We start from the raw sequence: 14509 nt of genomic DNA on the forward strand, positions 1-14509 counted from the left end.
ACTTCTGTGGGTGGGCACGGCGCATGCGTGCAAAGCGGTCCGTGAAAGAGACCCTCTAAGACTTAGCCACACCCCTCACCCGCTGCCTACTGCGAAGAGGCAGGGAAAAATGCCCAGGCAGCATATGTTGTGGGGCTTCTCAGAACAGAGATGGCGACAGCTTCAGCACCAAATGCGGGTGAGTTGTGAGGGGAACCCGCGGTCTGGAACCACGCCTCCCAGGCCTGAGTTGTGAATCTCCCCTGAGCACTCTCGGGAAGGACCGACTCCATCTGCCTTGTTTCCAACGTCCAGGATCCAAGGATGATGGACGCGATTCCTCCCACTGCGCTTAAGGTTTCTTAAACTCCCACCTGAGGCATCCCCGATCGTCCCTTCAGCCCACCTCGTGTCCTCTAAGCTCCTGGCACCCCTCTCAGCTCTGATGGCTGTCTAGGTACTGAGCAAGTTTGGGGACAGAATGGTTAAACAACAGTAATTGTGTAATTCTAACCATTGTCCTCTTAGACAAATAGATCAATACAATAAGCAAAAATTTTTTAAAAATGTAAGGATTCAGGCATTACGCTGGCCCGCCCCTGTCAGCTGGCAGAATGCACTCAGGCAGTGCCCTGGTCAGCCCAGGGTTCTATGGAGTCTGCAGGCAGGTGCAAAGGACCCCTTTAAGACCAGACCCTGCCCACTTAACCGGCTCTTCCCCTACTTAACGGTCGGTCCGTGCGTCCGTCCCCCTCCCTTTCTGCTCTCTCCTTCCCGCTTCCCTCTTTCCACTCTCCTCTCCTTCCCGCTGTTCCCCCGGGGCAGACCGGACCTCTCCCGTCTCGTCTGCCCTCTCTCTGTCTCTTTACCTCTTCCCTCTTCCCCCTTCCATCTCTGCTCCCTGCCGGCCAACACCCACCCCTCCCTCCACTCCTTCCCAGTAGATTCCACGTGCGTCTGTTGAGTTCTGCAGCAAACTGCAGCACCATGCAGTTCAAGGCCAGCCTGGTCTACAGAGCGAGTTCCAGAACAGCCAGAGCTACACAGAGAAACCCTGGGGAAAAAAAGTGACGGTCTGTAGCAGGTGGTGGTTCCTGGCTGGAGAGATAGCTGACCGCCTAAGCCGCTGAAGCACGAGGCTTCCAGGGCAGAAGACAAGGAGCTCTGCGGTGGGCATGTTCCAAGGAAAACTGGTGAGAGCCGCAGGCAGCATATGGGAACCTGAGGGCACCTTGTAAAAAGAAGCATTTGTCCCAGCAAAGAGTGCTAAATCTCAGAGCAGCACACCTCTGTCTGCTTCCAAGCCCCAGCTCAGCTACACAGAACCTATACACACCCTCGGGCTGTGTGCCTCAGCACCCAACTCAGGACCGCTTTCAGCACCCCAACACGGGGTCGAGGCGAGTGTGTGGGCTCCGGTCACCCCAGCCCCACAGTGAGCAGAGTGGAGGTGACGCGACCCAGAAAGTCCGGGGATGGCCAAGAAGTCGAGATCTAGCTTTTGTCCCGCCTCAGTTGTCGGTCACAGGCTGCATGATTAACTAAAGGCGTGCTAAAAGCTCAGAGGTGGCCGCTTTTTGGAGAGCACAGAGCTGGCTGATCACTTGCTGAGGACATGATCCACGAATAACGGTAGACTGGAGAGAGGGGTTTGCAGCCGTGAGTTGCAGGAGAGAGAGGTTTGCAGCCCTGAGTTGCAGGCTCAATAGCACCAAGAATGGACACTCCAATCTTTGAAGGCTGCCTCCAGAACTGTTCAGAGATTAATGTGTGCTTGAGGCTGGAAGTCTTGGGCAAGAGAGTTGGCCCTAAGTCTCTCCTTGGTTTGCAAGTGGCTGCTTCCCCGTGGTGTCCTGGGTCTTCCCTCTGCACCCTTGAAGGGTCTGTGGCTCCAGAGTTGCATTCAGAAGGACGCCAACGAAATTACAGAAGAACCCACCCTCAAGGCTTCTTTGAGTCAGTCACTTTGTAGCACTGTCTTCAAATGTCATCTGCTGGGACTTAATACTTCAGCATAGGAACTGGGGGGGCCAGGGGGTTACAGCCCACAAGAAGCTGCAAGTTACCCCATGGCCTGCAGAGGCACTGGACAGACTCTCCTATGGTCAGAGCAGACCTGAGAGGACTGTCCTCACAGACTTTTCCAAGCCCCATTCTAACCGGACCAGACTTGGGAAAAGCTTGTGTCCCGGGATCAAGGTGAATGCATCCCTCTAGCAGGGGTGCACAGCATCGCTCCAGGGGTACACCTTATTCATTTAGGGAAGAAAACAAAGGCAAAGGCATCACATCAGGAAGGAAGAATAAAGCAGTCTGCTTGCAGATGGAACCATGTTATAGATGCAGCCCCAAGAAATCTGCTAAAACCCTTCGCATTAAGAAGGGAGTTACACAAGACCAATGGATGGAATGCTTGTCTACAGAAATAACTGGCATGTCTATGCTCTAGCAATGAACACAAGCAAATTAAGAAAACATTCCATGTACAGCACCATGCAAACAGAATCAAAATACTTTGAAATACATTTGACCAAACACCAGACTTACAACTGTAGCTGCTATTTTAGCTTGAAATCTAGGAATTGAGTAAATTTCATCAAAATTATTCCAGAGATTGTTGATAAGGAACTGAAGAAATTTAACTCCTAGGTTTTGGACTTGTACAATTAGAGTTTAGAATTAGATTCTTTGTGAGCCAGTTTAGAAAGCAATTCTCTAACTAGAGGGACTGCATCCCTATCTGGAGACTGAAGTCCCTTCAAGAGGAACTGAATCTCTAGCAAAAATGACTAGACCCATGAAAGGAAGGACCACATCTTCTGCAGGAAAGACAGAATCCCTTGCAAGGATGATGGGATCCCTAGAAGGAGGGACTTAATTTATTCTCTGAGAAGTCTGGGGCACCAACAGGGTATTGACCTTTAATTCAAGGGACTGTATGTTCATTGGGATGGACTGAGTTCCCGGGAATGATGCATCCATAGCTGAGACACTGAGCCCCCAGTGAGACCGCACCTGGACCAGTTGTGTTTGGGAGATAGACGTGCACTTCTCGTCTTTGGCTTATAAAATCCAAACAGTCCATGCTCTGACTTCCTTCCAGAGTCCAACCTCCCTCCATTCTCCACCTCCCCGTCCTCATATGAATCCTTTTCTCTCCTTGATCTTCCAAGACTGCCCACATCTCTTCACACACACACACACACACACACACACACACACACACACACGCATGTGTGCGATTAAGGTTGGGGATTTTATAGGGGTCTGTTTGGGATTTTTAATTTTTCTTATTTTATTTATATATGTATATTTCAGTTTGGGGGGCTGGGGGAAGGGGTTTCTGTTAGTATTCAGGCATCTGCACTGGCCTGTCCTTGGGATCCTGACAGGACACGCCCTCAGCTGCAACCACTAAGAGCACGACCTGTGCACAGTCACTGTGTTCCCTTTTAAAGGGGCCCTGCCCACCTCCCATCCTTCTCTCTTTCTTCCTCTCCCTCTCTGCCTACCTATCCCTTTTGTCTCTCTCTCCCCCTCTTTCCTCTCTCCTGCTGCTCCTGTCTCTGGAGGCTGGTCTCACCCCTTTCCTTTCCCCTTTTTATGATCCCTTTCTAATTAAAAAAAAAGTCTCTGTTTGAACCCCATTGTATGGTGTCTTTCTCTCGAACGCTGCTTTTCTACAATTTTGAGACAGATTCTCTGCATAACCCTGGCTGTCCTGGAACTCACTCTGTTGACCAGCCTTGAACTCAGAGATCTGCCAGCCTCTGCCTCTGGAGTACTGGGGATAAAGGTGTGTGCCACCACCACCCAGCTGTTACTGGTTTTTGAAGGTGCACTGATTCTATGGCTTCCTCTGTAAACTCTCCACTTGCCAGCAATGCTGCCTGATACTTTTCTGACCGGATGGCAGAGTCTTGAGTTACGTATTCCTAGTAAGTCTGACAGTCAGGCCTCACTGAGGTGGGCTTGTCTTGTCTCTGCAGCACGTGAAGAAGTCCGAGCACCCTGACCGCCGACCTTCCCTGCAGTTCTTTGCTGAGACTGTTCACTCTTGTACTCCTGTTCATTCGCAGTGTTTCCCTATGACCAAGCAAGGGCTGTGTTGATGGGTTTCCCTTTTGGATCCTTGGCTTTAGGTCAAAGAAGAAAGAATAGTTGAACTGGAGACAGAAAATGCTATTCTGCACCTGAAATTGGCAGAGGTAACATTTTAATGTGCCTTGTAAACTGATAGACTGGACTTGCAGAAGATGCAGAGGGAGAGTGGCTTTCATTTGATCTGTTGTCCCATTCAGTGGGGTGGATGGAACATTTCTGTGGACAGCATGTCATCCTATACTGGAACAGGGATAAATTCTAAATTATGTATCTTGGTGCTCACAAGTATCTAAGGAATAATTCATTAATGATACACCCTGTAGACGTGTTGTATAATTTATGCATCAGGGATTCATTCATATTAGGTTGCACCATTCTGCGTTTGGTAAATCTACAGATGAACAACTGCTGCAACCTTCCCATGTTGCTATAATGACATACCTGAGACGATAATTTACAAAGAGCATTTCTCTCGGTTTTGGAATCCAAGATTATGGCACTGCAGGCTTGATATCTATGGCCAGCTCATTTCTCTTCTTGGTATTGTCTAGATTTCTTCCTGTGGTGGAGTAGATGAGCAAATAACTCTCTAGTCTTGTCCATTTATGAGGGTAGAGTCCTCATGATTTCATCACCGCCCAAAGGCCCCATCTCTACACTTCCACAGTGGACACTATTTGTCAGCATGAATCTTGGAGGAACACTGTGCTCTGCAGTAGCCCTAACCAAATTGTGGAAGCTTGTTCCTAAGCCCCGCCCCGCCCCACTCCACCCCACGCCACGCCCTTTCTGCTTCCCTTGGAGCCTTTTTGCTTCTGAACAACAGTTCCCACACGGATCCGGCAGACAGGTCTGGCCCAGCCACAGCCCTAGGACCTGTCTACAACAGGTTGCTGGGCATCCTCAGGGGCAGCCTTTGCCCTCTCCCACTCTTTGAGGGAGTTTATCTTCTCTCAGTGTCAACCAAGGACTAAGCCAGAAGCCAGAAGTCTGTGTTGGGTAGGGCCCTCCCACAGGCGTTCACTGTCTCCATCACAGGTGCACGCCAGAGGCTAGGGCCCTGCTTCCCTCTCTGTCCTACAGAGTGAGAACCAAGCACTGGTCTGCTAGTGCACATGACCGTGAGCTCTTCACGTTGACACGGGGACACACGTGTGGCTCCCTGTGAGATGTGTGTCTCTGAGAGGCTGGGTCTGTCAGCGCCCACCCCCGCTTGTAAAGACAGTGGAAGGATAGATGCCTCCACTCCGCGCCCCCCCAACACACAGGAAAGCAACAGAATGAAGCAAAACCCACAGTCATCACCTTGCTCATTTGGGGCCCTAGCACTGATACCTGCAGAAACCCCTGCAGAGCTGTGGCCGACCCTTCCGGTGTCTCTGCTGTCCTGTCCTGGAGCCTGGATGTTTTTTCTTGGTCCTCCTGAAGTCTCAGATGGTCCCCTTAGCATTCCCTGGGGAGTGCTTCCTGCCACCTCCCCCGGTGTATCACAAAAACCCAGAAAGGTCTTCTAAAAGTGTGTGTCTGCTGAAAAGCATTGCTAGGGAGAGCCTTCCCCAGATTTGCCCAGCCCTCAAGTGAACGCCCGGGTTTTGCACCTCTTTCCTGTCATTTCTCTTCTGAGGTCTGCCCCTCACAGCCTCGGCCTGGGCTCTCTCTGTGTCTCTTCTACCTGGCCAGTGCCTTCAGGCCCAGCCCCAAGACCCCTAACCTTGAACTGTCCACACTCCTTGTCTTCCTTGTCTGACTCTCCCCGCCCCGGCTCTGTTGGCATCTCTCTTCCTGTGTGGTGTGTGTTACAGACCATCAGTAGCTTCTTCCTGGGGGGCTGGGGAGGTACCTGCTGGGTTTTCAAGGCTTTAAACTCTGCATCGTGTTTTCTTCCCTTCTATACAGTGCCAGGAGAGGACGAAGAGACGCAGCCGTGAGGCCCGGCTCTGCGCTCTGCTCAGGATGAGGCAGTGTCACCAGGGAAGCATCCACGCACCCTTCCTCCAGCCTGGCTGCCCGACCAGGGCAGCAGTGACCTCAGCACTGCCACAACCTCCATTCACGCACGGACTGTCGAGTGGTGTAGGGCTCAGGAGAGCCCTCGTGCCTCTGCTCTGTCAGAAGAGGCTCACCCCAGGGCGCTGGCACAGGCTCAGCTTTCCAATGCTCAGCAAAAGAAAGCCCCAAAGCACTTATTGGCACCTGAGCAAAAATGAGATAGATAGCAGTCGTTTTTGGCCAGTAGACAAATGGCTTGAGGTAGCAGCAGTGGACACGTAGTCTCATAAGCCACAGCTGCTGTTATTTTCACGTGTGTGGGTCTTTTGTCCACACGTACGTCCGTGTGCCATATGCATGTACAGTTGCCCTCAGGGTGAAAGGGCATCCAGTCTCCTGAGACTGTAGTTACAGTTATGAACTGCCACGTGCGTGCTGGGAACTGAACCAACCCCGAGTGCTCTGTAACCGCTGAGCCATATCTCCAGCCCCCACAGTGGTTATTTCAAAGTTTAATGGTAGAAGGTGTTTGTAGTGACATAGGTCTCCCCTGCCCCAGCATCACAGACGAGCCAGTTCTTAGACCGTCAGTGGCTTCTGGAGGAAAAGCTAGGAAACAGCTATGTCAGTGTATTTGGCAAGTCTCCATTGAGAGATTGTGGTAGATATTTTTATACTATTGATTAAAAGCATTGTTCTACCTTATGTCGAAAACAATGCGACCAGGGTGGGAAACAGGAATATAAAACCCATTAAAGCAATGTAAACACCATCTGCAAACAGGATTAACCTGCCGTGGTCAGAGGTGGAGGCTACGGGCTCATGTAGAACTCACTGTAAATTCTCTCCCACCTTAGTAAAATCAGCCTGTCTTTGAACAAGCTGCATAGCTATGTTCCTATGGTAAAATCACCTCATTCAGTTTAGTTTTGCCATCTTTATTACAATATTTCTGTGAATGGAAGAGTCTCCAGTTATTCATAACTAGAGACAAAACGCCCTATGGTTAAGCTCAAGTAACACGTTACGATGCGTTATGGAGAGTAAATATTAAACCATGCCACATCCTGTCATCCACTCATTGTCAGGTCATCATGCTGGAAGTCCTTGGGGTGACTGCGGGGCTGGACGGGGGAATGTGTGACGCACAGGATGCAGCTGCATTGTTCCCAAAGTTCCCCGAAAGTTCTGATGAAGGCCGTTCCTGGAACCCTGTCACGCACACGGGTACGGCAGCTGCTCTTACTGGCCTGACTCCGTGATAACGAAGCTTCCAGAAGCTGGTCTGCACAGCCCATCAGAGCTTTGCTCTTGCTTAACACAGCCCCAGTGCTCCACCAAAATCACCAGGTGGTGAAATGGGTCGGCGAGCCGGGCCACAGAAACGGGTCATGTCCTTGGTTTTCTGTTTCCTAACAATCTCAACAATATGGAATATATGGAACCATGAGCTGCTGCTCTCAAAGCACTAACCCCAGAGCTATTGAGTGAGAATTTTTGAAGGGGTCTGGGCAGTGGTGGCTCACACTTTAACCCCAGCACTCGGGAGGCAGAGGCAGGTGGATCTCTGGGTGTTCCAGGACAGCCAGAGCTATACAGAGAAACCCTGTCTCAAAAAAACAAACAAACAAACAAAAAACTTCTGAAGGGAAGCTGGGCTTGTGTGTGGTAAACACTCGCCTTGCATGAGGACCACGGGTTCACGTGCCTCTCGTTCATGTCAGGCTGCTACTGCAGGGTTGCCGATTGGAGGCCACTTCCGTACTCTGTGGGGCTGTTGTGACTGGTTGTACACACGATCGGTTGGGCTAACTGTGTTTTCATTACACAGAAACTTCAACGAGATGTCAAGGAGTTTCGACAGTCCTTCCTGGTGCTCTTGCAGAGCTATCAGGATGACTTCCGGAGCTGTCTTTCTGACGTAATGGCTGCTGTGCAGAGGACACAGCTGAGCCTCGAGGCTCTTCAAGGTGAGAGCGCAACTGTACGAACAGTGCCCAACCTGGGACTCAAGCCCCGTTTCTTCTTACTCGTGGCGCATGCCTCATGTGGTGGCAATAATGAACACCGTGATGAAATGGCTCCCCCTGCAGTGTTTGGTGGTCTGCCCACCCCCCCACCCCCCCAGCAGCTCACCTTGCTACAAAACCCTCCCTTCCCCTCTGACGCCCATGTAACATGTTCTTAACTTGGATGTTCAGGGCCATGAGCTGCCTGGGTCATTTTTCCTCCAAAACAGGAGGCAGAGTGTCCTGTTCCCCCAGTCCCCTTGTCATTTCCAGAGCCCTGCTTATCTCCTCCCCGCAGCGCCGCGTGTGCAAGAGCCCCGTTCATCCTTCAGTGCCATGCAACCCACATCCACGCTTGTAAAGGGAAGGTTTTCCTTGCCAGCCTGGTTCCAGAGCTGCATTAGTCCCAAATAAACACACAGGAGGCTATATTAATTATGAGGCTGTTGGCCTTGCTTGTTTCTTACTGGCTAGCTCTGACTTAAGTATTTACCCCATAATTGTTAATCTAAGTATTTCTCTTACCGGAACTAAGTTCCGGACATCTTATTTCTCTGGAGGGCTACATCGTGACCCCAGTGTTTCTCCTACCCAGAATCCTCCTGGACTCCTAGTCCCACCTATCTTGTTTCCCTATTGGCCAACAGTGCTTTATTGACACATACACAGGACTTCCGCATCACACGCTGCTATTTCAAAAGAGGTGCATCAAACCTTACAGCTGTTTGCTGCTTTGGGGCTAGGTTAGCATTTTATATGAGATAACGATTGCCCCAGGATTTCACTGTAGTCTCCATAGTACAGGTCATTTCAGGTCAGAACCTCCTGGCGGTTCCTGAGACTTTAGTAGGTGTGAGCGTATATGTGTGCACAGTATGCTTGTGTACATGTGCATGTGTGTGTGGCATACGCATGTGTGTATAATGCGTATATGGTTTACGGTGTCTTCATGTGTGTGCTTGTATGTATGGTTGTATGATGTGATATATGTGCATGGGTACACATGCTCATGTGTGTGGTGCACGTGCCTGCTGGGTGTGATGAGTACATGTGGAGTGTGTGTGGTCTGTGCTCATGGGTAGTACGTGTATAGTATGCACGAGTATGGTCTTCATGTGCGTGTCACATGGGAAGAGTCAATCACCTTCCCAGGAGGAGCAGGGAAAAATCACGACAATCTGAAGGGGAGAGCGGAGAGTACAGCAAGTGTGGCTTTTCCCTAGGAAGTGCTGATGTGTATGGCGATTCCGTAGCCACAAATCACTCCCCACCACCCACAGGTGCTGTGCCTGCGGTGCCTGGGAAATGCAGCTGGGAGGGCATCCCAGGCTGCTCCTCATGGTGCCAGGCTTTGGGGGGGAAGGGGAGTCTCAGGAGGTCCTTGTCAACTGAGACAGCATGTCCCCGCCCGTTCTTCTCAAGAGACAGATCTCAGCCAACATCCTAAATCTGATAGGAGAGCAGACAGCAGCAGCTCATGTTATAGGCCGAGGAAGATGAGAGACCATCTGTCAGCCAAGCTGGATTCCTCAGAGTAGGGCTTCTCACCTGTGCTGTGTCTGAGGCAGGCACCAGGAGTCTGTGAAGCGGCGCTGCTCTTCCTGTAAAAGATGTGGTCATCCTGGTGGGACAGAGAAAGTGTCGGGTCCCAAAATGTATAACAAGAGCTGAAAGTCAGCCCAATGTCTGCCTCGTGGCCGTGTCCCACACAGTGGGGACATCATGGAAACCTTTGATACTTGAGCAAGCTTCAGGGTTGGAAACATTTCAGCCCACGGTGGCCGGTCATCAGAGCCAGGACCCCTTGGGAATCATTAGTTACCTTGAGCATTGAGCATCCAGAACCTCGGTTGGAGAATCCACTAAGGCTCACAGCCTACCCACAAGCCTCCTTATGATTTAGATCATTTTTTTGGGTAGGAGACTGCAGGGTCTCCTCGTGAGAACTGGACTGTAACCTGGGGTGAACTGTCCCTCTGCAGCTTGTCAGTCAGAGGCCACACATCTACAGCAGCGCTTGCAGGAGCTGGAATCGCGCTACTACCTGGAGCAGCAGAGGAGGCGAGCCCTCCACAACAGCCTGGTGGTGAGTACGCGCTTGGCCAGCAAGTGGCTCAGCAACTCAGAAGGCACCGGGACGGGACGACGGTGAGGCCACACCTGAGTGACAGTTGACCAGAATCTGGGTACTCGCAGGGTGGCAAGCACTGGCTAAAGCATCCTAGGGGTTTTCTCTGTTTTTAAAAAACTTTTATTGAAAACTTTTTTTTCATACATCATATTTATGATCATGTTTTTCCCCTTCCCCAGACCCTCCCAATCTTCCTACCTACCCAATTTAATGTTCTGTTTCTCTCTTAAAAAAAGAAAAGCAGACTAAAACCACAACAAAAAACCAAGCACACACACACACACATGCACACATACTACAAACATTTTAATCTTCACAGCACTCCTGGTTCTTAAGGAAAAAGTCCCCCTCCCTGGAGAACCCAACAAGAGCGCACGAGAACAAGGCATTCCCACTTCTTTCCGGGTACTGAAGACTGGGTAGACGCACAGACTAACTGCAAACATTTGGGGGAAGTACTGTGTGCTATAGAGGGAAGCCCAGGGGAGAAGAGCGATGAGAACCCTGTCCCCATGCGCCCGGCCACGAGTGGGGGTCTCTCCGCAGTGTTCACAAACACCCACTCGGCTCTTCCATGACTTTCGTGTGTTCATTTTTCTGATGCCTTCGGCACAAAAAGGTAAAGTTCCCACAGCTGAGGATGACAAAAAAAAAACTGCAAAACATCAGGCAGTGTCGATGGGCTGAGCCAGCGTCAGATGCAGAAAGCCTGACAGGCGAGGGTGACAGAACGGATGCTGAAGAGCATGGGGTCCCCAGGACGCGGCCACGCGGCCTCAGCCCAGACAGGCTCTGGTAGCAAGGGTCGTGTTTGAACAGCTGTTGTCGGGGCTTCCTTTGTGCCGTGACCTCCCAGGGCTCACACTGACCGTTTGTCCTCGTCCGCACTCCGCCGTATGGCTCTTCGCCTCTCCTCCGTCCTGCACCCCTGCCTCCCTCCGTGTCTCAGTGGTGGCAACCCCCCCCGTGCCTCAAGTTCTTCCCCAGTCCCCTCTCTCCCCAGAAGTCCCGCACTCAGCTCCTCACTAAGCCAATCAGAAGGCGCCTTAGGCAGAGACACGTTTCACAGCGTACAAAAGGATGAGCCCACGGCTATTGACATCACCCGGCCACCTTGGTGACCCCCACACCAGCGCAGGCAGCGACCTCAGCTTTAGTTACAGCATCTTCACCGCTGGACTCTCCTGCCCACAGGATGGCCGTCCCATCCTCCCTACCCCCTTTCCAGAGTGGCGAAGATCCCTTGTCTCTAACGCCAGCATGTATAGGGCTCTGTATATAACCCCCCCCATCCTCTCCTGGGTCTCTCATTTGTCCACGTCCGAGTCCCCCTTTGTGAAGCATTCCAGGGCTGCTCTCCTATGTGACCATTGCTACCGCAGTTCACCGGCGTATTCACTGCCATGCTAATGCCCCCCCCCCATTTTCCTGAGTGTGCATCTGTGGTCTGAGTGGCTGGGTGGAAGCGAGGGCGTCCAGAGACTTCTGGTTACAGCATACCTGGTTAGCAGGTATGTTGGGTCTGACTGGCTGTCTCCAACCCAAGTCAGCTATGGGAGCCAGGGCTGTGCTGACTGAGGCCTGCTGGGGTAGGGACCGCCTCAATCCCTCAATCCCAGTCTCTGTGCAGAGGCCCCATCTGAAAAGGGAAGAAACCAGGCTCCATGGGCTCCAGCCACCCTGGGGCGGCAGCGGGACTGGACTGGACTGACTGAATGGATACAGAAGGTGGTGACTGACGGCATCATAGCTGAGCTCAGGATGCTCTCTGGCACTCAGTAGAAGATGGATGGGCTGGCTGCTTCTGGGCAATCCCCCTGGTGTCAACGACCATGCTAAAGAGGCCTTGTCAACCAGGCCTAAGCAGCAAGTTCCTCAAAGTCATGAGTGTTTGAGACCAGCTTGGCAGACACAGAACCCACCTTTACCCAGTACTGAATCCTATGCTAACAGTATCCACAGAACAACATAAATGCTGCATCCATCTGCTGCCCCTGACGGCACAGCTCCCTTTCGCTTTATTCCCCTCTGGGTGGCCCATCACCATAATGTCATCTGGATGGCCATGTGGAGGGTCAGCATACAGGCCACAAGCCAAATGCTCGAAATTCCTCTTAAAATGCCCAGAGATTTAGCCCATGATACCAGGAAATGGCTTTTTGTTGCCTCTTAATGAACAAATCTGTTAAGGCTGAATAATGACTGCCCTGTGGGGGATCTCAGAGGTCAGGCCACCTGCAGCTGAGCCAGCCTCGGTGATGGTGATGTTGAAAGTTCTTTGTTGTTGCAGGAGCTGAAGGGAAACATTCGAGTCCACTGTCGCATTCGTCCCTTTTTGTCATTCGATAACAAGCTGGATGGTTCGGCTTCACAGAACTGGTAATTTACTTTCCCATACTGTCCGTGCATGGCTTGGGTTGGGGACGTGTCTGAAGAGAAAGGCTTGGATAGTGGCAGGAATTGCTGTGCCCTGTGTTGCCAGCCCTAGACCCTGGAGTAGCTCCTGGTGCCAGGGTGGCGCTCCTTGTTAACGATGCAGGGCAGGCCCATCGCGACCCGGTTTGAGTTGCCTGAATAAATGCCTAAGCATGTTCATCGGGCCAAGTCTCTGTCCTTTCCAAGTAGCAGGGTACCATCCCACCCAGCCTTTCCCTTTAGGTTATACCAAAGGGGGCGTCCCTTCGTCCTCCTTCTAGAGACCTCTCCTCAAGGCTAAGGGATGTCACATTGTGACTTACGGGGTCTTGGTGGCACGAGTGTGACACTGCAGTAAGTTCTTGACCACGAAGCTCAGCAGGGCAGGTGCTCCTAAGAGGAGACCTCTGCCTCCCTCCCCCCATCTGCTCCTATCCTCTCACCTCCAAGCCCCCGACCCTGGGCTGCGCTGCTCTCCCTGGTCTGCAGTGTGTGTTGACTGCCTGGCCTGCTCCAGGCTATGGATCCCATTGTCCCATCTCATAACAGTTTTTGTCTTCTGAGAGGCCTAGCTGAAACTTTTCTATTTATATCACCCACTCGTAGTAGTGTGACACATGTCACCTGTGTGTGTGTTATATGTGTACATGCTTGTATAGGTATCTACACAGAGGCTACAGGAAGTGTGTGTATGTGCACATGTGTGTTTGTGTTATATGTGTACACGTTTGCATGCGTGTATACGCAGAGGCTACAGGAGGTGTGCGTGTGCACACACACATGCATGTGTGTTATATGTGTACACGTTTGCATGTGTGTATACGCAGAGGCTACAGGAGGGTGCTGGGTATCCTCTTTTATCATTCCTCACCTTATTCTTTTGAAGCCGTGTCTCTCCTTGAACTTGGAGTTTGAATTTCCATCTCGGTCGGCTTCCAGTGAGTCCCATGCATTCTCTAACCTCCACCCCTGACGTGTTATCATTATGCAAGACCCTGCCTGGCTTGTCATGTGGGTGTTAGGATCCAAACTCACATCTCGAAGTGCTCTTAACCATTGAGCAACATGGCCACACCCCAAATATTGTCTCTGTTTTTGGCAGTGGCAGAGGTGTTTTCTTTTCAAATCTTTAAGTCTGCTGTTCTGCCAACCATGGTGCATAAGATACTTCCACACTCATAGCCATGGTCATCTGTCCAGAGCCACAGCCAGAGAGGAGCAGTGTCCCGTGAGACTTAGTTCAGAAGAGCAGTGAGCTTTCCTGAACATGCCTTCCAAATCCTGTTCACAGGCTTGCTTCTGTTACATCTTCAGGGTACGGCGGCCACCACCACCACCCTTCACCGAAATCCTTGGTCTGAATGAGCACTCGCTGAGGCAATGAGAGCTGTCTCAGTCACCCCCACTGCATCCCACTCTGCAGATGAAGTCTGAGTAGCTGGGATGCAGACGTGTCTTGTAGAGCCAGATGCTCCACTAGGCCACTCATCTCCCTCAGAGTTCCTCTGGGGTGGCAGAGCCTCCACTGATGCCCTTGTGGCATGTTCTCCTTCAGTTCTTGTTTAGAAACGTACTGCTCCCCCCTCCCCAGGTTCCTGATTCTTGTAGGCATTGGAGCTCCTGTGTGTAGGCACACAGCCTGCCAATGCTTTTCTCATCACTCTTGTCCTAAGACTGGATGTGGGGGGAGGGGGGCAGTCACACGTTGCATGGATCATCCTAACCCGTGGCTGACCCACCTCAGAACACGTGCAGGAGGTGGGAATAGGAAGTGAAAGGTAAGGAAGGGGAAGGTGGGCTTTGCGGCAGAGGTTTGGGAACACAGCGTTCGGGGAGAGCGTCCAGAGCCCAGGGAAGCAGAGCGTGGAAATACAGCGGCAAG

General features: G+C 51.6%; 1 protein-coding gene across 3 annotated transcripts in view; it reads left to right on the forward strand.

The window, feature by feature from the left end:
- The first annotated feature begins 16 nt into the window (after positions 1-16).
- Kif25 (kinesin family member 25) overlaps positions 17-14509 on the forward strand; it is a 32853-nt gene continuing 18360 nt past the window's right edge. For 2 of the 3 annotated variants that reach the window (XM_040758260.1, XM_021234693.2), the window contains exons 1-6: positions 18-178; positions 4122-4187; positions 5980-6054; positions 7904-8042; positions 10064-10167; positions 12503-12591. In XM_040758260.1, coding sequence (XP_040614194.1) covers positions 110-178; positions 4122-4187; positions 5980-6054; positions 7904-8042; positions 10064-10167; positions 12503-12591 — 542 coding nt within the window. In that variant the 5' untranslated portion in view covers positions 18-109. Of the gene's footprint in view, positions 179-4121; positions 4188-5979; positions 6055-7903; positions 8043-10063; positions 10168-12502; positions 12592-14509 lie in introns of all 3 variants that reach the window. The other variant, XM_040758262.1, reaches the window with a different exon arrangement.

This window comes from Mesocricetus auratus, unplaced genomic scaffold (assembly GCF_017639785.1).
Source record: "Mesocricetus auratus isolate SY011 unplaced genomic scaffold, BCM_Maur_2.0 Super-Scaffold_100018, whole genome shotgun sequence".
NCBI classification, from domain to species: Eukaryota; Metazoa; Chordata; class Mammalia; order Rodentia; family Cricetidae; genus Mesocricetus; species Mesocricetus auratus.